At 35.7% G+C, this 23,985-nt stretch overlaps 1 protein-coding gene across 1 annotated transcript; it reads left to right on the top strand.

Annotated features, from left to right (window-relative positions):
• The first annotated feature begins 29 nt into the window (after positions 1 to 29).
• On the top strand, positions 30 to 22,086 carry rec (minichromosome maintenance 8 factor recombination-defective). Its single transcript, XM_071597303.1, has 14 exons — positions 30 to 203; positions 446 to 589; positions 679 to 911; positions 1,101 to 1,254; positions 3,348 to 3,604; positions 4,199 to 4,303; positions 7,663 to 7,821; positions 9,411 to 9,660; positions 12,588 to 12,748; positions 14,812 to 15,024; positions 15,676 to 15,806; positions 17,481 to 17,703; positions 18,650 to 18,811; positions 21,212 to 22,086. The coding sequence occupies exons 1-14, from the start codon at positions 80 to 82 to the stop codon at positions 21,413 to 21,415; spliced, it is 2,520 nt and encodes an 839-aa protein (XP_071453404.1). The 5' UTR covers positions 30 to 79; the 3' UTR covers positions 21,416 to 22,086.
• The last annotated feature ends 1,899 nt before the right edge of the window (positions 22,087 to 23,985 follow it).

The following is a 23,985-nucleotide window of genomic DNA, read 5'->3' on the forward strand; positions in this document are numbered from 1 at the left end:
AAAAGTATTGTGAGTAATTAGATTCGGAAAACAACTGTGACATGTAATAAATATTGTAAATTAGTTCTTAAAGTTGAGAATGAGTGCTAATCCATCTAACAGAGGCTTTAAGTGGCGTGGGAGAGGACGTGGAGGATACCGCGGACGTAATAACTGGTATAAACCCAAAAATTTTCGACAGCCAGGAAAAGGAAATAAAAATGGTATGTTGATAAAATTTAAGAATAGTGTTCAGATTAAATCAAATTGGCAAAGCATAATCAAAATGACGCTCAGTATGTATCGTTTAAGAGTGTGTTTTTCAGTATTTGACATGTTTGAATGATTGATTTTCTGCCATAAATTATTTACGACTATGTTTAATTGTGTGGATTTGATTATGTCTTCTTGAATTTGATAGTTATTCAATTAACCTTATTTTAATGCTCCATGTACTGCCATGAAGGACGTTCTTCGGAAAATGAGAATGCCACTGACTTTGTATCACCTCTATATCTGAACGACAGTTATGATCAAACATTAATAGTGGATACGTTCAAAGTTAAAGAAGGTCCATATCGTGGTTGGAAGCTGTATTTTCCGCAAGAAAGTAAGTTAATATTTTCTTCATGTTTAAAATTCAAGTTTTGTGTAAACATTGTTCTTTAAAGATAATACTCTCCTTCTTTGTTTAATCAGATTTTAAGGAAAAATCAACAACCTTGGATAAAATAAAGGCTGTGGAGAATTTTATTAAGAAGCATAGCAAGTTGTACCCGCCGGTAGAAATTGAGGAGAGAAGAGCCTTCAGTGTTGACTTTAAGAAACTGGTTGCTGATGAAGAATTCATGAAAAATTGGCCCGGTTTTGAAAATGATTTATGTGATATGCCCGAGCATTCCTTAAGCTGTTTAGGAATTGCCATGCACCAGGTGAAACATTTTCTTTGTAAATGGATAATGAATATTGATTCCGATCCCAAGTTTTGCTTGCTTATTATTAGGATAACTTTTCTGATGATATTTTCACACAAATGGGTGTGATTGTGCATTTTAGTCACACCTTCACCTTCTTTAAAACCCTCAACAATTGATTTAAATACATTCCCTGCCTTTTTTCAGATTGTTAGCACGGCGATGGATGATGAATTTCTTGCAAATCTTCCTGATGCTGAAAAAGATTCATTTTCTCCTTTGGATATACCAATCATTCGTGCTCGAGTTCTCAATTATGAGCCAGTTATTCTTTTGAAGAATCTGAAAACCAACTATTATGGTAATAGGAAAGGGCAGAATTTGAATTTGTTTGGCTTCTTTTGGTATGTCTTTTGTTTAAGAAATTTTTTATTTATTTTAAAAGAGTTGCATTAGTGTTTCCCATCCATGGTGTGGTGGAGGTGGTGTGGTGAAGAATTATATTATCTGTAAGAGGTGCATTGAAAATGGAAGCCTTCAATATGTTGTTGGAAGAGTATTGGTACATATGATAGCAAAGGGAAAGTATTAGTATGTGGTAGTAGATTTAAACTCAGACACAAACTGAATTTGTTAGCTATATATGATACAGTCACTGGCGAGAAAGGAGGAATGATTTTAGAAGTGATGTGATTAAAAAATAATGGTTATAGATTTTACTATAGAATTTATAATTGGGAAAAAATCTGAATAAATAATCGCAATCATGTATTTTTATGTAACTAAAAAAGGTCGCTTAGGCATTTGCAGTCTTTATTGCCCAATATGTCTTTAAGTTCTATTGGTATTAATTTGTTTTTAGAATTTTTAGTGAGATAAGTACCATATCTGTTACAAGAAAAATATTTAATGAAATAACATATCTCTAACTTTTAAAGCATTCTTAAGAAATCATATAATCTAGTAGTGTCAGTCTTGAGTGATTGTATCTAAATGATGTATCCATGAGAAATAATATGTACTTGGCAATAAGAAGGACAAAAGAGTTTTTGATAGAATAACTCGCACCTTTCATTCTATTAGCTAGTTCTTAACCCTTGAGATGAGTTGGTTCATAGTGACTATTGAGATTCCAGACATTTAAAAGGATCAGCTGTTCTTAAACAAATTATCTAATTGTTGAAACTGCATTCCGCCTTATGTCTGCTTCTGAAGGAAAAAAAATGTTATAAAGTTACACCCTAAGGCTGGAAAGGCAGTAGTTTGCAAAAATTATCTCATCCCCAATGAGAAAAATAAAAATATATTAGCATCTTTCTCTTAAATGTAATCTTTTATATTCCTCAATAGACAGGAAATGCAGGTAAATCCATGAGAAAAATTCTCTTCCAATGAAAAATATGAGCGAAAATGTGTTGGTGTTACATATCTTATGAAATGGGAGGAAAATGAAGGCACCGAGGAAAAGGTGCTCAGAACAAAAAAAAATATCTCTTCTCCAACTCATATTTTATTAACTAAATACTCTTTGATTTAGCCTAGTTTAAATTCAAATCCATAATTAGTAGCATGAAATATATCGAACTGGTTCACAGCAAACAGTGAAATTTAGCTGAAAATATTTGTAAATGCTAAGACCCAAAGCTAAATTGACCCATTGAAAATGTGTCAATTTTGTTATCAACAGATGTGTTGAATATGAAGGAATGAGCAAGCCGTGCATTACATTAGCTGACTTAAGTCCCAAAACCCACGCCCTTAGAGTAACTTTTGATGGATTGTGAAAATGTAGTTATTTTCGTTTTGAATTCTCATTTTGGAAATTGCGAAGTTAAAAGAAAATATGATGAATGATAATTGTGTTTGTTAATGCAATGAACCAGGTCATATTTTTAACACAAGCAGTTTCTGTAGTATTATATAAGTGCTCTCATACAAATAAAGTTGAAGGATGCAGGTTGTTAGAGTAGAATAAGCCAACATGTGTACTATGCAAGAATAAATGTCACTTGAGGTACTATTAACACTGTTAATATGTGTGTTAAATTGAAACAAGTGCTTATTTTTTAGAAATCTCATCTATATGATTGATGTAGTTGTACTATATAACTAAGTCATGCCATAAAGTTAACTTTTGGGGAAAATGTTAAATGTTTGGTATCACAGACTCTCTCAGGTTCCTTATCTGTGAAAACAGTAATCAGAAATAAGCCAGTGGCTGAGTGGTGATGGATATTGTGCTTCCTTTCATGATCCAAGGTGAGCCGTTGCCCATTCCCTCTCCCCCATCAGCCCTGCCTATGGCTGCATTTATAAAATACAATACAACTCAGTTTGTAATACAATATTCCCATGTCAGTAATATATTCTGTGACCACCACTCACTCTTATTCATCATTGTCTTTCTAAGATAAACAAATATTGTTATAAATAGAACTTTGAATTTTTTTTCAGGGAAGCTGGTATCCATTCGTGGCACTATAATTCGAGCTGGCAATATCAAACTACTATGTGATTGGTTGGCTTTTGAGTGCAGCAATTGCCAAAAGGTACAGTGTGTCCGTCAGCCAGAGGGTGTGTTCACTCAGCCCCACAAGTGTATAACTAATGCTTGCCGAAGCAAGACATTCTCCCCCCAGCGCTCATCTCCACTCACACAGACAGTCAATTGGCAGTCGGTGAGACTACAGGAAATCCTGGGAGATGATCAGGTATGAGTCCTTTCATTCATTTAGTGTTTTTTTTCTCTAACTTCACTGCATTTTAATGGCTTAAATGGAAATTTCATGGCTTACAATTGGAAATTTGAAGGAAAGCAATTAACTCTTTGAGTTAAACATAAATATGTACTTTGTTATATTATGTCAATATTTCATATAATAGTAAGATCTGTAGACATGTTACCGGAGTAGACGCAGTATACTCGATACACAAGGGTTGTTCAATGAAGAGTGATCATCAAGTTTTTATTCACATAATTTACTGTGCAAATATTTAATGTTATATTTAGAGCTAATTTGAATGTGGGACAAGGTTAATTGATTTGGCTCTAGTATTGTGTCATCTGAACAAATTGTCATCTGAGGTCTATGTAATACTACATTAGGCTTATGCAGAGACTGTTATTCCATGTAGAAGAGCTAGAGGTAGTTTGAATGGTTAAAAGAAGGGAGGCAATCAATTTCATAGGAAGTTAAACCTGAAGGTTCAGTCACACTGCTCTTACAGAAGTAAACACTGACCCTGCTGCTGTTGTCTTGCCTTTATTGCTGTCAATTTCTAATAATTGGGTGATTTATTTTCAGAGGGAAGGTGGGCGTGTTCCAAGAACTGTGGAATGTGAATTGACTGAAGATTTAGTTGATTCCTGTGTACCTGGAGATGTTGTCACCATCTCAGGAGTTGTCAAGGTTTGCTCAATATTTGACTAGTAATAACAATAGTCTTTAAGTTTTTCATTGAACATCGAACATTAAGTAGAAGGAGAAAGTATGATATATAATATTCTTTTAAAGAAGAATAAATATCAATTGCGTATTTATTTCCTACTATTTGCTTTGTACCTATGTGGGTCACTTAAAAAGCATTTAGGAAAAAATAAATTATTTTGTTTAGATTTTTTAAAAATTTTTCAACATCACCTTTTAACTTGATACAAATTTCCCAACCTATCTCTGACTTTTTTAAGCCGTCCAAAAAGTAGGATTTCGGAAGGCCCTGAAAATATGTATCTGTGCTGGTGAGTTCTTGTTTGACCTGAATTGTTTTCTGCAAAGTCATTTTTTCAAGTTTGGAAATAAACAAGTCGCTGGGGGCCAAATTTGGTAAATACAGTGGATGTTGTAATAATTCAAACTTTAATTCCATGATGTTCACCATTAAAAATGCTTATCTGTGCACCTTTGCATTGTCTGGATGGAAGAGAATTTTTTTCTTTGTCAAGTGAGGACTTTTTTCGTAGTAGTAGTAGTATTTAGGGGAGGCGACCGACAGCTGAGGTCATTTGCACCATAGGAGATGAGCAGGAAAGGATGGAGGGTGGAGAGAAACCCGGTGTCGGCATTAGCCTACTCTTTACGAAAGGCGCCAAGGGGTCCACAGCTTAACGTCCCATCCGACGGACGGCGTAGTTACTCAAAGTGCCCTACACAAAGCACCTCAAGTAGGGATTGAGATACCACTGAAAAACATTCAACACCGCCGGGATTTGAACCCGGGCCCTCTGGGTGGGAAGCCAACTTTTTTCGTGATTTCTTAGCTCAACTATAGCCATTACTTTATTGGCCAACTTCACTGTCTTCACCTTTTAGAAGCCAGATCACCTTTAGAAACCTACTGTTTTGACTATTCCTCTGTATTTGAAGTGTTTTAGCATACCCACAGTTAAGTATCAACACAAAGTCATCAGGATTGCAATGATTAGTGCCAAAGCAGCTTCCGAATCAACATCATGATTGTATTTATTCTCCACTGAGAACAAACACAGCACTCGTCTTACAGAGGTTTCTTCACACCAAATTTTGCGTGCAAAATTGAAAACACTGTTATTGGTGATATGCCTATGGTCTCAACTATTTCGTGAACTTTGTTTCAACGATCATCCAAAAACATTGTGGAATTTTTCAATCATTGCAGAAGTCCCTTCTGCTGGATGTCCTGATCGTTGTTCATCATTTGTGGATATGATACCATGTTTAAACTCATTGACCGAATTATTAAAAGTACCCAACACAAGAGCAGATGTGTCATGAACTTCATCCAATTTGGCTTTGACCCATTTCGTGTTAAGCCATTTAAATGGAAGTGTTAAATAACTGCTCAAAACACTTTTTTTTTCATTTTTCTAACTAGGCAATAGTTTGTTGCGTCAGTCAACTATGAAAATGAAACCACATGACGAATAAAGCTGAAAACTCTGAATGTAGTCTAGTGAGAGATGAGGCTAAGTAAAGGCAAACCTTTTCCAATAATATTAGTACCATCTCTTGGATTGTCTGTGGAATTAGTGAAGGACCCACGTCTATCTTATTTTCAACCTTTGCGTTTACAATGACCCATCTTTCTTACGTTCCTCGTGTAGGGGAAAGAACCCCCCTTCTTTCTGTTTGTTTCTGCGTATAATTGGTGTGCTGAAGATCTTTACATTGTAGGTACCAAACTTTCTGCAAGTCATCATTCATACCATGCACCAACTACTAATTAATTACTTTCCGGCCATGTTTCAAGGGTTGGCATTGACTGTTGCACATTAGCATATTTATCCTTTGTTCTTCCCAGCATTGTGATTAGGTGGGTCAATTGGCAAAAAATGTTTTTGTAAAATTTTGGTGTGCCTCAAAAAAATTTTAATATTTATCTTTCGTCTAAGATACAAAAGTGGTAACCAAAACATACTGATCATTATTATTTGTTTGGGTTGGGATTTGAACTTGGATATGTCATTGAGGAAAACATGCCGTCAAAAAATGTCCTAATCAGAGTTCACTGTGCTGTAGAATTCTAAACTAAGAGCAATCCCTAGCCATTAGAATATGAATTTGCATGCTTTTCATTGTGCAGAAAACAATCTGTGTCCATAATTAAATATGATACCCTGATCTCGTCTCTTGCAAACTTAATTTAAATGGCAAACTTAATGTGTAATTCACAGTTGTTCCACGAAACATCATATAAACTTAGGTATTAAAGAGCTCCATTGTACAATATGAAGGTGTAATTTCTGATCTCCACATATTGCAAAAAACTATTGTCTCAAAATCTGTGACTTCTTTTTGTTAAATCAATTTACCAACACTTAATCATATAGGAAATAGCACAAAAGGGTTTATCATCTTAACCTTGAATTATCACCACTACAATTGTTGGTCTACCTATATGTAGACTTTGCATGGATACAGAATGATCTTTGCTACACTTCCCAGTTCCATCCAAAAATACAAAGCCTGATATCCCATACTAGATGAAACTCTTCTTCAATTCCGTATACTTCTATCTCCCTTCATTCTGTTCAACTTTCCCAGCCTTATCTTCTCCATGCATAGCTTGCCCAACATCCTCCTCTCTGTCACTGAATCATGCATTCCATCACCTATCACAGTGCTTGGCAACCACTTCTCCTGCCTCCGTTTGATTTCTCGGAGCAACCCCCTCTCCTCCCCAACCATACCTGGCACTATGTTAGATTTTTCCATCCAATTTACCTTTTTTACCTTTCTCCTCCACCAAATTAAAAAAAGACTCCAATCTATGTCTCTTCATCTTGCTTCAACCATCATGTTTCTGAATTTGATGGTATGAGCCCTTAGTTAGCGAAATGTCATGATCACTGAATAAATATGCATGATGATGATACTATGTGTCAAAACTGATAGTAGTATAATAAAGTTTTTTGAGTGAAAAAATACTAAGTGTATTTATTCAGTGATCATGTTTCTGCACCATTCAAACAAATTTTTGTTCATACTTTTGGACATAATGCCATTCATTAGTTGACCACCTTAATACAGGGCTCCTCCTTCAAGGTGAGTTTAAGAAATGTGATTGCTAGACTTATGCCAATCTTAATTTACTATCTGGGTAACAACATTTAATTCTTTCCCTCCTTTTTTGCTGGATCAGAGGTTTAAGTGGGCCAATGGAAGTTCAAGGTTACTATGCCTTCGGCACTAGGCTTTAGGGTATCTATGTTGATTTTGATATTTTTGTATAAAGTGAATAAATTTAAATTCTGCTTCTTAAAATAATCTCGTGCATGCATTGGCATTTTTAGGTGAGAAATACAGCAGAGAATGTGAAAAAGAATGCTCCCAGCATGTATTTCATTTATATTGAGGGCATTTCCATCCAGAATAGTAAGAGTTGTACTCTTGCTGGCAGGACTTCAGGAGCTGGGATTGAATTCAATGTGAAGGACTATTATGCTATTCAGGTAATTTATTTCTTGAAATTGTATTCACCACTGGTATATTTTTAGCAGTGAGTGTAAATTACTTCTGCTTTGCAAATATATTTAAATAAATCAATAATGAAAGATGTAGCCATTGCAATTAATGGTTCTTGTTTATTTGAATATTTTAGTTCAGGTTTTAGGGAATTGAACCCTTGCAGCTATCACAAATAGCAAAGAAAATTGTGAAATGTAGAGATATCTTTGCTTTGATGCTTACTTTGTGTTGTTTTCAATTCAAAATTTGAATGTGTGGAAATAATGGATTTCAATTAAATCAGCATACAATTTTAATTTTTTCCTTTGAGGTACTTTGGTGAATGATATGCCCAGCATAATAGGGTGCTCACATATTGAGTATTCCGAGCATATCCCAAAAAATGTATATTTCGGTCCAGCTGGCCTATTGATATGGAAAATTAATTTTCAAGAGTAAAAAATTTTCTTATCCATAACATCTTTGTTGTGATTTTGAGAGATGTATAAGGTGCATATTAAACTCATAGCTGAACCTCATCTCTTCACGATCATCTGTTCACTGTTCATGAAATAAAGAACACAATGTATTTTTCCACTTCTCTTTATTATGGTACTACTAGTTCCAACGCTTAGGCATCATCATCAGGTTACCAGCAGCCATATGCATATAAAATCTCAGGTTCTCCAATTCTTCAATGGAAATGAAACTTTTCAGATTTTCTTCACCATATTTTTGTGGAATTTGTTAGTGATTGAAAATCTTTAGCCAAGATGAAAAATTTTTCCTGTTCAGTGTGACAGTTACTGGGTCGTAATATTGTTTGTCTGTGAATATTTATTGATTGCAAAAATTATTACCCTAAATTCTCCTAAAATATAAAGTTCTAAGTTACTTTAAAGTCATAAGTGCAATTGTGGTTATTAAATGTACTCTTGGATTCACTCTATTGTCTTATGTTCAACATGGATGTAAATTGGATTAATTCCAAATCCCAACTTTGTGTTTTTATTAATCAATCCCATAATACCAAAAAAATAATTCTATTTTCCATTTTTTGTCTTTTTAGTGTTTGAAATTAATTTTTGTCTAGTCATAGTTCCTCTTCTGCAGGGGATTGTTGCATAGCATTTTAAGGCTAACATTTTAAGTTCTTAGGAAAAAACAGAAAAACATTATTTTGGGTAATTTTTTCAATTTAATTTGCTTTAAGCATGTAAAAAAACAACCTACGCGGTGACATCCCGAGAATGGAGAGTCTTTTATCTGAACGCCGCGAAAACCTACGATCTTATACGAAAGTTTGTTGCTTTACTCGACTATGAAAATGGAACCAAGAGGTGGACATTGCTGAAACTATAAAAGCAGTCTAGTGAGATATCAGGCTTACTAAAAGCAAACCTTTTCTGATACTATGAACACCAGCTCTTGGATTTTCTAAGATTTATTGAGCAACGGACTACCATGTCACTGATAATTGTCACTCTTATTATGATTCCCTGATACATCAAATGTTCCTTGCTAATAGTTAGTGATTGTGATTAATACCTTTAAGACCCAAGTAAATTGTACCTGTAATATCTTGTTGTTCTAGGAAATTCACTCCCAACCGAAGCTGTTCCGCCTGCTAGTTGCCTCCCTTTGTCCTGCCATCTATAGCCATGAAATGGTGAAAGCTGGCCTCCTCCTTGGCCTCTTTGGTGGAAGTCACAGCAATTCATTGATTGCTGCTTCCTCGAATGGGTCCCTGGATAGCAGATCAGACCCTCACATTCTTGTAGTTGGTGATCCTGGCCTTGGGAAGTCCCAGATGCTGCAGGCTTGTGCAAGTGTAGCTCCAAGGGGTAATTGGTTTGAGTTCAAAACTCTGTTCTTGATTAATCTATGGTAGTCATTTAACTCAACCATATTGAGTGATTCTTATTGTAATGGTATTTTTTACATTGTAAACTTAGTGGTTTGATAAAAAATTGCTTCTTTTTGTTTATCAATATTTAAAAAATTACAAAAATGAATAATACCGGTTGTCAACCATTGATTTTCATAGTTGGCATTGGCTCTTTAAGTGTAACATTTAAAATTACTCCTGCTCTTTTTATTGCATTGTTTTGAATTAGATATGTTGTTTAGCTTTGTTTTGAATTGTTTTTACTTGGATATCCTTCAGTGGTTCATTTCTGAAAGCAACGATTCAATTTAAAAGGCTATGTGAATGATTTGTTCATAAATGGTCTTATAATAGTAATAAATACCTCAATATGTTACAATGATCATTTAACTCCATATCATGGAATGTGGTATAGAAAGATTAATTAAAAGATGTATGAGGCCTGCCTGGAAAGGATCCAGTCATGCATTATATGCAGAGTAGCCTATTGAGAACGAGGAGGTCTTAACCCCTTTAGAAGTACTCCTTTTGAGACCTCACACATATACTTGCCTCTTCCACTTTTCAAAACAATCCACCAAAGTTCTTTCTTGGAATGATGATCAGCTGCCTTGAATTCTCCTTTATCTCATCAAATGACTGTTAGGAAGACTGGCCTTTTTTTCAGGGTCACAATGGTAGACCCATGACCCATCGCCAGTTATGATATTTTTTTAGAAAACCTGGGTCATTGTTTGTGACTTGGAGCAAGTCTCCTGCCCCTCCAGCACAAAATTCTTGACATAGGCAAGTTAAAAGAACAAGGCAACTGATGACCATTCTGGAAAAGGACTTCAGCGATCATTTTGAGAAGTGGAATAGATACTGGGAAAAGTGCGTGAGGTTCCAAAGGGAGCACCTCGAAAGGGACTGCAGGCTAATTGTTCCATGTAGGCTATTTTCCCAAAATATTGTATGGCTGGATCCTTTCTGGACAGGCTTCATATTAAACAACTTACTTTTGAGGCCTAGTAGTTCAAATAATCAAGGCCCAAAGGATTAAATTAGGCATAAGGCACTACTTTCACACAGCCTAGTTTACACTCTAATGTTAGATTTGTCAATTTGGTCTTATTTCCTTAGTGCAGAAAATGCAAGTAGTATTGTGGAAACTAAAAGCAATGTTCCTAGAAGAATCAACTTTAAGATTGGGTTTACTATAGTTCTCCACTCAGTAAAGGGCACTCTCCTATTTAATTATATTGTCTTTCACAGAGTAAAAGTGGATTGGATGACCCTTCAGTAGTGGCAGGGGAAGATGAGTGATTGGGTATGATAGTATGGGTTAGTGCTGTAATTTGATTAAGAACTCTAGTTGTAAAGCATGAAGAAAGAATCAAAGACTTTGCATTTCCACAGGAAATTTGATTCTTTCTTTGTGCTTTGCAAATTGAATTCCACAAAGTATCGGCCTTAACCATCTGTCAAGAACTTGAGTTGTTGAACCTAATCTTTAGTCAACAGTTTTCTTGGGCAAACCATCTGACCAAGTGAAGTAAGACATTTAATAGGGCATGAGAAAGGAAGACTGAGGTGAAGAAATTATGCTCTTGTGATGGCTTCATGATTTCTTGAACTATACATCATGATATTTCAAGCATTACTTGTGAAGAAATAAAATAGAAAATGAAAGGTGATAAAGTTTAAAAATAATAAGAAAACATGGAGAAATTGTTTTTTTTTCACCCAAAAGTAAAACCAATACCACCAAATAGAGCAGAAAAGAGGGCTTTCTACCAGAAGAAACATATACCATGGCAAATTACTAGTGTAGGCTTAAGGGAATGGTTAATCAAAACTTATGTGTATAGTTTGATTTCCTCTGCTTGTGAGGTAAAGGTAACTACCACCTAGGAGGAAGGAAGATTGAAAAAAAGCCGGAGGGATGGAGATTTTGTTCTCCAAGTGAATCACCATAGTAAAATGGGTAGATTGAATGAGAAATTGGTTTGATTTTTCTAAAGCTGTGATGCATGGAAGTAGATACAATTGAAAAGATATGATTTAAAACCATTGGAAATGTGATGCTGTAGATGAAAATGAATTGGATTAACAAATGAAGTAGTACTTCAGAAGGTAAAAAGGGAAGAAAAATTTTAATGAGAAGAGGTGAATAAACTGCATACATCCTGAGACGTGAGACCATAGGTAATTGAAATATCCACAGATGGGAGGATTTTCTGGGGAAAGACCCAGATAAAGTAAGTATGAGGAGCAGGCAATGAAATATTTTGGTGTGAGAAACTGCTAAGAGTAAGGCGAGGGAAGCTTGGAGAGCTGCTGATTAGCCTGAAGCAGTCTTAAGATTAATTGTCTATGATGACGATTTTGACGTTTTTAAATATTTATATGTATTTCTTTAGCGAATAATGACTTGCTTTTTGTTTCTGATTTTAAGAATAGAACAGAAAGAAAAATGTATGCTTTTAATCAAGGACTATTTGCCTGATTTAACTTGTGAAGATAAAAAGACTCCAACTGCTAGCGAATGAGAATTTAAGCATCTAAATCACCACCCTCATCAGATTATGTGGAAAGTGAATTAAATCCCTGGTTAATGTGAAAATGTTAATATAATTGGCACCATAAAAGGCGATGAAAAATGTTTTTCCTCCCCATTATCTCCTTAGACAAATTGGGGTGTGAACTGTGTGCTTTCATTTTTATCCATGTAATAACAAATAATATCCAAAAAATAACATTCCTTTATAACAAAAAAAACAAATTTCAATCCCTGCGAAAATGAGGAATAATTATCCATGCTCCTAATTGCTATCCCAATATTGTCTTGTTTGAGTTTAAGAATGTGCATGCATTGATGATAGGTGTCTTTGCTTTGTCTAGGGGTGTATGTGTGTGGCAATACAAGCACAGCTTCAGGTCTGACGGTAACCCTGACCAGGGAAAGTGGATCAGACTATGCTCTGGAGGCAGGGGCATTGGTGCTGGCTGATCAAGGTATCTGCTGCATTGATGAGTTTGATAAGATGTCTTCACAGCATCAGGTTTGTATTTTCTTTCTTCATACATATTTCATAAAATCATGACTACATGTGTCAGGTCAAACCTACTCATTTCATTTCTTATTTTCAAGATTTTAATGTTTGTACCCATTTTATATGCTGAAGGCACCAATGCAATCTCCCTCAGTGTATCTCATTCCGTCAACATCGTTTTTGTTGTCAATTTGATATATTGTAACGAGAGTATTCTTCAATATAAGCGTACTGGCTTCCCACCCAGAGGGCCCGGGTTCAAATCCTGGCGGTGTTGAATATTTTTCAGAGGTATCTCGATCCCTACTTGAGGTGCTTTGTGGAGGGCACTTTGAGTGAGTACACCGTCCGTCAGATGGGACATTAAGCTGCGGACCCCTTGGCACCTTTCGCAAAGAGTAGGCTAATGCCAATGCCGGGTTTCTCTCCACCCTTTATCCTTTCCTGTCCGCATGGCACAAATGACCTCAGCTGTCGGTCGCCTCTCCTAAATACTACTACTACTCTTCAATGTAAACTGATGCTAATGTGACCATGTATGTGTACATTCCATTTTGGGGACACTTTTCATCAGTATTTGCCCAACAAGACACAAGAATATGGCATCAAAGTATGTGTTGTGGTTGTCTCAAGAAATTTCTCTTATATTGAATTTGAAATATGCTGGAACCCAGCCTGAGGGTTCTTATTATCAGTCGAGATATCCTAATGATGTTGTTCAATATTTGATTTCCCTTACTTATTGAAAAATAAACACTGATAATTGAAAAATCAGTATTCCTTATTCAAATATTTGTGGACAACATCAAAACCAGTTCTAGTAAGGAATTGAACCTGAGATACCTGTTAAATTTCTTCCATCAAAATAATGAGGGCTATAAGGGACATTCAAATGAAAACTCGACACCCACCATGACACACATTCCATACAAAAGGTGGCAAGACTGTTGTTATGTATCGATACTGCCATTGCTGTGGTAGGAGAGCTGCATAGGGACAACTTGCAGGCGCGTGGAGTTGTTGAGTTATGTCCTTGTTGGTGCATGGACTGGTCTGTGTGTTCATCCATTAGGTTTTCATTTGACTGACCCTCATATTGTCAATTATGTTTGGTTTTACCAAAGAAGTCTCTGTAGTACCTTATGTTCCAATTAAATTTAGATCATTATTAATTATATCCCCTAATCATCATAACGACATGATTGATGAGAATAAACAAAAACCAAATATTATTACTTTTTATAACTCTACCAAAGGTGGAGTTGATTCCTGTGATCAGATTTGAAGTAGCTGTAATGTTGGTCACCGAACTTTGAGATGGCCTTTTGCCGTGTTCTGCCTTTTAGTGAATATCACCACAAAATGCCAATCTCATGTTCAAATGTAAATCCCAAGAAAGAGTAAAAATATGCATTTTTTACAGAAAAAAAATCTTAGTACATATGCATATGAACTAATGCATAACAACAAAATGATATCTTTCAAATTTTACTTCCACTACCATGTAGTGGAAGTAAACCCCGCCGCCAATGGGACCATGCCGGTCCCGGTGGTGCTGGGGTGACATCCTTGCCTGCCAACCCAGAGGTCATGGGTTTGATTCCCGCCTAGGTGGATTTTCCTAGGCCTAGGGTGTTTGTAATTATCTTAAATGTAATGTAAGAAGGTTAGGTGGAAGAAGGGACTATGAAATCTCAATCTCACTCCAATGAATTGGTTAAATAAATAAAATGTACTCTATTTTACTGCATACAAGATGCACCCCCATTTCATAAGGGCATTTAAAGAGAATTTTTTACCACCTGACCCTTTACCTTACCCTGTATATAGAGCATGATACCATTAATAGTGATTCTGGTAATAAGAATAGAAACCACACTACCATTTTCATATCTGATAATATCTTGGAGTCAGGCTAAGTAGTACCCGCTGACTGTATGCAGCAAAAATCAGCTAACTGGAGTGAGCAGTGGGGTTAGTGTTAATCTGTAGAATGCCTCACCTTCCCATGTAACACCTGGAAGTGTCATAAATATGACGGCTACTTTTTTGTGTTTTAAATTCTTGTGCAGGCACTTCTTGAGGCTATGGAGCAGCAGTGTATAAGTGTTGCCAAGGCAGGTGTCTTATGCACCCTGCCTGCGAGGACCTCTATCTTGGCAGCTGCGAATCCAGTTGGGGGACATTACAATCGTGGAAAAACAGTCTCAGAGAATTTGAAGTTGGCTTCTCCACTGCTCTCAAGATTTGACCTTGTTTTCATCCTCATGGACCAGCCAAATGAGGTATGTGCCCATTGAGTTGTTTTTATTCAGAATAAGGGATGTGGATGGCCATTTTTTGAGAATATTTAGTCATTTTAATGGAGTATATTTTATGGTTTCTTAGTTTAAATATCAGCTAGATTCTAGGAAACGTATATCACCGAATTGCGTTCATTGATAATATATAATGAAGGCATGCAGGGTTTCATATAGTTAAGCAGCAGTTTGTCAATATTTATCAAGAAATTGCTGTGAATAAAAATAATCCCTGGCTGCAATTCTCCAGAATAAAAATATAATGAACATTGGTATAAGTTAACATTTAAAGAAAGGAAAGAACTTATAGATTTTAAATAATAATGAATATATTTATCTCCATTCCATAGCATCATATAATAATGATTTTTTTCAAGTCAAGCTTCCATGTATGTTAGAAATTGAAAAATTTTACTACCAAAACTTACTATTTTATTGCAATAAGATTTCATGTCAGAAATCATACGTCTAATTGCCCATTTTAAAGTAAATGGAGTGTGTGTTTGTGAAGAAGAATTCTGTGGTGAACAATTTCCATTGAATTTGAATGAGTAAGTTCAATGGGCATGCTGTATTTGTTGACTTCCCAATGCAATGGGGCCGATGATTCTAATACGTTTATTGTTTCTTATGCAGCACTTGGACAACCTTCTATCAGAGCATGTGATGGCCCTGCACTCTGGCTTAAAGAAGAATGTGCAAGGCCTTTGCAAAGCTCTTGGAGAAGAGGGAAATGAGAGCTTGTTGGACCTGGATCGTCCTTTCAGGTGGGCTCATACTGATAGAATCATTATTGGGAAACGTGGCCAGAAAGTAAATACTGTGTATAATTCTTAAATAATGGCCCTAGATTCCTGTTTCTATATTTCTTCCTTGCCTCCTTCACTCGTACTCCTCTCCTCCAAACAACCTATTGTACAAAAATCACTTTCTGCTTCCCCCAGGAAAAGGTAAATTTATCAAATATCCAGCCTAGTTTCCATCTTAGTACAGGGCATGAATTTCAAGTAGTGAGGACACATTAAAGCCTTCATTTCTACTCAAAAAACTTTTGTCCTTTAATTCCCCATCTCCAAATAGCCAGTATTAAAATAATTCCACCCATTGAAATTTTGACTTCCTCTTTAAATACTTAAATTTCCTCTTGAAAATATGGTTTAATCTCTCTCAAGCTGTGCACCTAAGCCTCCTTAATTTAAACCCCTTCCCCTCTTGCCTATTTTCACAATATTCCACTCCACTATCAATCCTCTTTTACATGTTTAAGAAGAATCCACTGAAGTTTAATAACCTTATTTTATTAAATTTTATGAAGAAGACAGCAGCACAGCACCCTTTTTTTATGCTTAACCCATTGACTTTCCATTTTTCTTGCCCTCTACTCCCTCAGAAATACCATTTAATTTGAAAAAATATCTTTTGATAAATATGCTATAAATTGTAAACTTTATTATTTATTTAATTGAAATATGTATATAGTTAATACTTTGCCAATAGTAAGCTGTTGTTTTTAGTCCTTAATTTTTTTATTGAACAGTATTATTAAAAATTTTGAAAATTTTCCAAAATTATAAATAATTTTTTGTTACCATATTTAATAAAATTATTTTAATATTTTATTGTATTCTTATTGTAAACCATATCTTCTTTCATTCTTGAAAGTTATAGTGAAATGTACTGAAGGTTTCTGGAGATATTATGTAATGAATCTGGTAAAATTCTGAAAAACAACATTTTCACTGTCATTGGCATTTTACCCCAAACTTGAATAGCTTATGCATTTTTAATATTATTTATTCATTTTTATTATCATTCATTATTTATTTTTTTTAATTTTTTATTTATTTATTATCATTTTTATTATTTATTCATTATTAAATATCATTTATTCATGAATAAATAATATTTTAAAATTAAGCCTTTGGAAAATTACAAAATCTTTTAATATGGATATCACACAATTCCACGAAGTGAAGCCTGGAACCATCAAGTATATTAGCATAGAAGCCTCACATTAATAAACTGAATTAAAAAAAATATCCTCACTCATCTTATGCCATATTTGTAGCTATATTGTAGATGCAGCAGTTAAGAAAAAGTGTTCTTTCTTTCTAAACAAACCTTGAAAAATTACTCTTCATTAAGTTAATTCGAAAATAACTTTATAAAATCATGCCTGCATCAACATGTCTTGGAATGCCCTTACGCATGTATTGGAAGCCCTTTGAGAATAACCACGTTTTGTCCAAGGAATTTATTGATTGTGATTCTGGTACATTCCCTTAAGATAATTTGATTCTTGATAGAAAGCTCAAAAGTCCCAGTGAATTTTGAAAGTGAACTTTGGATCTTTCATCTTTAGATATTTAGAACAGGGATGCTATTGTGCATATAGTTTTGATGTTTACATAATTTTTAATTCTGCTGTCGTTGATTGGCAGTGAGAGACTTAAAGTTAATCCCGGAGAATCACTGGATGTGATTCCACACCAGCTGTTGAGAAAGTACATAGCATATGCGAGGAAGTATGTCTACCCAAAGGTGAGTCCGCAGGCTGGGGAGGTGCTCAGGCGTTTCTATCTTCAGCTCCGAGAGAAGCACCAGGGTCCAGACAGCACACCTGTCACTACACGGCAGCTGGAGTCACTCATTCGCCTTTCAGAAGTATGTGGATTTGTAATCAGAATTTTCATGAAGCTCTAGCTTTCATAATAGAAATATGGTAAATAATATTGGTAGAGATGATTAGAATAAATCATTTTCTGAACTTGCCTATCATAATTCATAGTTTAGAGAAGCTGAACAAACTCAGTAATACATTTATCACAGTTGTTAAGATTTCAATCTCTGCTACGTATTATTTTTTGTGGTATTTAAATGAGAAGTTATGTTATGTGTGTGATAAACCTGATCTATCATATTCTACATTTTATCTCATAAAACCATATGCTAATTTATCTTGCCATGGCAAACGAATTGGCATTGAGAAAAATAGGAAATTTGATATGGAAAATTTGCATCTTGAAGTCTGTTTAGTCTTTGAATTCTTAATTTTATATTGCTTATTAATGTTATTAAATGCAAGGAAAACCAATTACATTTACCCAAACTTTGGTTGAATTTAGCCGTACCACATTCATATTAAAAAGAATCAGTACTTTTCCAAAGATTTTTATTATAAGGTACAGCACATTTCACCGACTTGCAGCGTCATCAGATACCTGAGGTACCTGATGCGTTTTACCTTACAGTAAAAATCTGTGGAAAAGTACCGAGTCTTTTTAATATGGATATGAAATACTTCCACAAAGTGAAGCTTGAAACAGTAGAATATATACCACATTTGCTGTACAATTTTTAATTTTTCCACTTTGTAAGTTATTGCCAATTTCCAGGACTACCTGGCCACTGTTTTTACCATGTTGGCAGTGCATTCAGAGCAATCAGTCTCTTTCAATTTCTTTTTCAATTTAGTGCATGAGTTTTTAATAATCTAGCCATTCTTTTCTAGGCTTGTTTGTATTCTGTTACTCCTTAAAATGGAAATTTATTTCTATTGTTTTGATAAGCTGGAGAAGGAAGTCCTAATGCATTTTGAATACGATTTCAGGCACGTGCCAAGGCTGAGCTCCGGGAAGATGTAACAGAGCGGGATGCTTTAGATGTTGTGGAAATAATGAGATGCAGCCTGGTGGACACATTTGCTGATGAATTTGGAAGTCTGGATTTTAGCCGCTCTCAGAATGGGTCTGGAATGAGCAGCAAGAACCAGGTTGGCAATTTCAGAAGTATTTTATGCCCCCCTTTTTCAGTATATGAAAACCCAGCAGAACCCTTGCAGGATCTAGCACTCTTAAATGCCCTTAGCTCTTCCTATTATATCTATCTTACACTTTTTTTAAATTTTGTGGAATCCTGAATAATCATTATGGTACATAACAAAGATATCAATTTGATGAGTAATGCCTAAAGTACAGTTTCTTGCCCTATGATTTACATCTGAATTGAATTTTAGAAAATGAGGCCTTCATACTAGGTCTGTTCAAAAAGTTACCAGACTTTTTGAATGACATGCCTCCCTTTGGTTATTTTTTAATCTGCTTGGAGGTGTTTTGTCTACATACACTTCCTGAATAACTGTCTTCAACCTCTATGTTGATATCTTATTTTGTTGATTAGTTATGGCCGTTTTTGTGAAGGGGTGTTCATCAAGTGCGGCAAAACATCTGATCCACGGAAAGTAGCTCTATGAAGGAGCAGGGTTGTTATGTGAAATTATGTGTGAAACTTAGCAAATTTTTTAATGGAAACTTTTGATTTGATTACCTAGGCTCATGGTGAGGATGCTATGATATGTACTGCATGTTATGATTGGTTTACGTGGCTCAAAAAGGGGTGGCAATCGGTGGGAAGACAATGAGCATTCTGGAACAATCAATCAAACAAACAATCAACGTCGACTGATGACCCCCACATTGAGAAAGTGAACTATATCATTTGTGCAAATCAATGTTTGGCTCTCAGGGAACATCTTGATTGGTTCGTGCTATGAAATCCTGACTGAAAAATTGAGGCTGCATCAAGTCGCTACCTAATTCATGCCTCGCCTAATGACCGCAGACCAGAGACAACATGGAGTTCATCTGTCAAGAACTGTTTGATCGAGCTGAAGAGAAACAAACCTTCTTGTCCAGGATCATAATGGGTGATGACTCATGGGTTAATGGATATGTCAGTGAAACAAAAGTGCAATCTTCCCAATGGATTGATGAAACATTCCGACGCCCCCATAACGCTTATCAAGTTCGCTTGAATGTCAAGGTGATGTTGACTGTTTTTTTCGATGCTAAGGGTTTTGCATTATGAATACTTAACTAAAGGCCAGGCAGCTAACATGAAGTGCTACCTGGGGATTTTGATATACCTAAGAGAAAAAATCAGGCAAAAACCACCTGCCACCATTATGGAGAACAATTTGACGGAGGAGCTTATGAGCATTCTAGAAGCAGTGTTCCAGGACTATATCAAAAAGCAGAAACACCTTTGGGATAAGTGTATACATTGGGGAGGAGGCAGTTTTGAAAGGAAGCCTGACCAATAATATGTGTGTGAAGTATTTTATTTTGTAATAAATAAAGTTCAGGAACTTTTTGAGCCGACCTCATATTGCACCCACAGTTATATTATGAATGATTCAACAATATGTGCAGTGAAACTTGTAAAATTTTATCAATATTATACAGCTAATCACGCACATTTTCAACTGTCTCTGCCTACCCATCGTAATGCCCAGGTATGTGTGCTTTTCACGGGCTGTTTTATTTCTGTGAAAATTAACAATTTCAGTTTGTCTGTGGTATCATTATGGCTCGTAAGTGGACTCATTAATATTCTGGGTATCTCAAAATCTGCCTATTTTTATTGATTTGGTCAGCAGGGATCAAGATCTGGATGAGGTGCTTATTATCAATTTGGTCTGCAGCATAAATGGGTTAATAATTAAGGTGAAGGCCAAAACAGTGATTAAAATATTATGAATTGAGATATTATATGTTCTGATGACTGACTTACTCTGATTGGAGCAAATTATAAATGGAATGGCTGTCAAAGTCTAGAAACTAATCTGAAGGGGATATTTAAAAAATAACATCCATGTAATTTATATAAAGAACAAATCTGTGGTTAGACAATACTGTTCTACAAATTGCTCTTGATGAAACGCTTCCTGGATAGTAAAATATTGCTGGGATTGTGAGTGATAGTAGGCTTAAAACTTGACAATATGGCTGAAGAGAATTATTTATTTGCGATGTTCAATAAATTCTAATTATTAAACGATAAGAAAGGTAAGGAATTGTATGAGTAATGATTATTATCCCTACTCAATGTTAATGCCTGGATCGGGTCAGGTCTACAGGTGCTGTATTTAGGTCATGGTTACAATTTATTCTTTGGTGCCCCTTGAAATACCCATGGCTGCATTGACCTCAATCTTAGCATTGATAGTTCGTTGATGATGAACTAATCCTGCAATATACTCAAGAATAATGAAAAGGGAGAATTTGTGGCATACCCTAAAATACTTTTGTAGAAATGTAGTTAATATAGAAATTATTATTGAAATTGAGAGCCTCGGCAGTAGTACTAATAGGCCATTTTGAAAATCTTGCAGGTGAAGAAATTTATTGCTGCTCTGCAGAGGTTAGCTGAAATGCAATCTCGCTCTGTGTTCACTATTGCTGAGATGAAACAAGTTGTGAAAACATGTGGGATCCAGGTTTCAGACTTCTTTTCCTTTCTCACTTCCCTCAACACACAGGGTTTCTTGATTAAGAAAGGTAGTCAAGTTTATCAGCTTTTAACTGTTGACTATTGAGATCCTTATATCCCTGTTTTACTTTGAATGTTATTTCAATGGCTAATGGTCACTTAAATGTCCAATACCATTTGATGTACTGAATATTTTTTAGTGTAAAAGAAGTCCAGTTGAGAGATTAGAAGTTAACTCTTGTGTTTGAATGGCCTTACTGATCATTGGCATTTTATCTTGCTGAACTTGGTGTGCTGTTGAGTATTGTTATGCTGTTGAATTGTTATATAAATTAATTGAAAATGTTTTATTTCTACCAAACTCAAATCTGTAAACATTTGACACATATTGAGGTAACTTTGACACTGTTGTCCTGGAGATCTTAGATAAATGTTAAATATGTGTTGGTGAATTCATTCTATATTTTTTCTAAGGAGAATAAATATTTTAAAATAGTTTTGTGTACATAAACCATGTTGTTTGGGAATTTGCTTAGAGATAAACTTAACATAAAATGTCCTTAGTTATTTGATGTAATGTGACAAATAACTCTCATATAGTGCAGTCTCTCTTGCGCTTGCAAAACAAGTAATTTGCATAGTGATTAAAAAATGACTCACTCAACAATCTATGTTTCACATAAAAATTGACAAGGAGACTGGGAGTCTTGGATTGTGCACCTGCTACATCAGTCTGTGTTCAATGACTTGTTCCGCTAGCACCTAAATATTGCTTGTGATAACACAGTTTACCAAACTTGTGCTTAGGCATATTATGCATGCTTTATTGTGCAAGGTTTAATAACCTTTGCAAAAATGTCCCAAAGAAAAAGCCTCCAGAAGATATCCATTAAAGAATAAAAATAACTATAGAAATGAAAAGTAAAATCATTTAAAAGCAAAAATGAGGGGTATGGATTATGGACATATAATTGGTCTACATCAATCTTTTGCAATATCCTCAAGAACAAGGACAGGATTAAGGAGATAGATGCTTCAAAGAAAGTTACATGAATATCTATGCAATAGTTACATATTCTCAATGATGTTGAAAGGTTGCTTATCATATGGATAAATGAAAAGCAAATGCAATGCAAAACTATTGACCACAATTTCACTTGTGAGAAGGTAAAAATGATTTTTGCTGACCTTGTTAAGAAGATGCCACAATCATCAATGGCTAAAGAAGTATTTAAGGAAACCCATGAATGGTTCGAGAAACTTAAGATAAGAACCGGCATCCACAGCTTTTTGAGACATGATTATGCCGCCAGCAGTGGCACAATGGCAACAGAGAACTTCATTGGTGACTCCAAGAAGCTTGTAGATTGAGGGTTACCTGCTGCGACAGGTTTTTAATTGTGACAAAACAAGTCTCTTCTGGAAAAAGATGCTGAAGGAAACTTAAATACAGGTAACATCCGAGGAGAATGTATTGACTGGCCACAAGCCAATGTAAGACCATCTCCAGCTGCTGTTTTGTGCCAATTCAAGCAGTGATTCAATAATGAAACCATTGCTTGTTTATCATCCAGAAATGCCATGGTCCATCAAGGAGTGTCAAGTCCGTAAGATCAGACTAAATGTGAACTGAAGGTCCAGCAACAAGACTGGGATGACCCCTGACTATTTTACTAAGTGGATCAATGAAGTGTTTGGTCCTTGTGTGCATGAGATAAATCTGCCACTCTATGTCTTACTTGTTAAGGACAGTGCTCCTGCCTATTCTCCAGGTCTACAAGATGACCTCCTTGAGGAATTTAAATTCATCAAGATCCAGTTTCTATCTACCACCACCGCTCTGTTACTCAAGCCTTTAGACCAGGGGATCAGGATGATGTGGTGGCTAACTCATTTGCTTCCGACCCAGAGGGCCCGGGTTCGAATCCTGGAGGTGGAAGATATTTTTCAGTTGTATCTCGATCCCTACTTGTCTTCCACAAAGTACTACCAAAGTGCTTTGTGGAAGGCACTTTGAGTGATTATGCCATACGTTGGATGAGACGTTAAGCTGCGGGCCCCTTGGCGCCTTTCGTTTGGAGTTGGCTAATCCAGACACTGAGTTTCTCTCCTCTCTTCATCCTTTCCTGTCCATCCCTAATGGCACAAATAGCCTAAGCTGTTGGTCGCCTCCCCTAAAACTACTACTGCTATAGTCCAGCAGATTATTTCTAGCTTTAAGAAGCTCTACACTAAAGCACTTTTTGTCCATTGTTTTGAGGTAACTGAAGGGATCAACCTCACTCTCGGAGAGATTTGGAAATATCACTTCCACATTGTTGCCTGCCTCAAGATGATCGAGAAGGCATGGGAAGAGGTTACCAAGGGAACCCATGCTTCAGATTGGATGAAGCTTTGGCCGGAGAGCGTTGTCAAATGTGAATTTGAGGGGAATTCCAAAAAAACTGCAGGAGATGCCGCAACAGTAACTTTAAATGGAGTCATCCGCTAATATTTAGCAAATGATTCCGTTAAAAGTTACTGTTGTGGCATCTCCCGCAGTTTCTTTGGAATTTGTCTAAGGTTTAAACACCCTAAGTGTTTATTGTTGGCTTTAACCTCGTGGACTTTGGTGCATAGTGCACGACTACGAATGCCTGTGACATTGTATGTACAGTATTTCATCACATCTTGTTT

This window comes from Hetaerina americana, unplaced genomic scaffold, assembly GCF_022747635.1.
Source record: "Hetaerina americana unplaced genomic scaffold, ioHetAmer1.1.p SCAF_10, whole genome shotgun sequence".
NCBI classification, from domain to species: domain Eukaryota; kingdom Metazoa; phylum Arthropoda; class Insecta; order Odonata; family Calopterygidae; genus Hetaerina; species Hetaerina americana.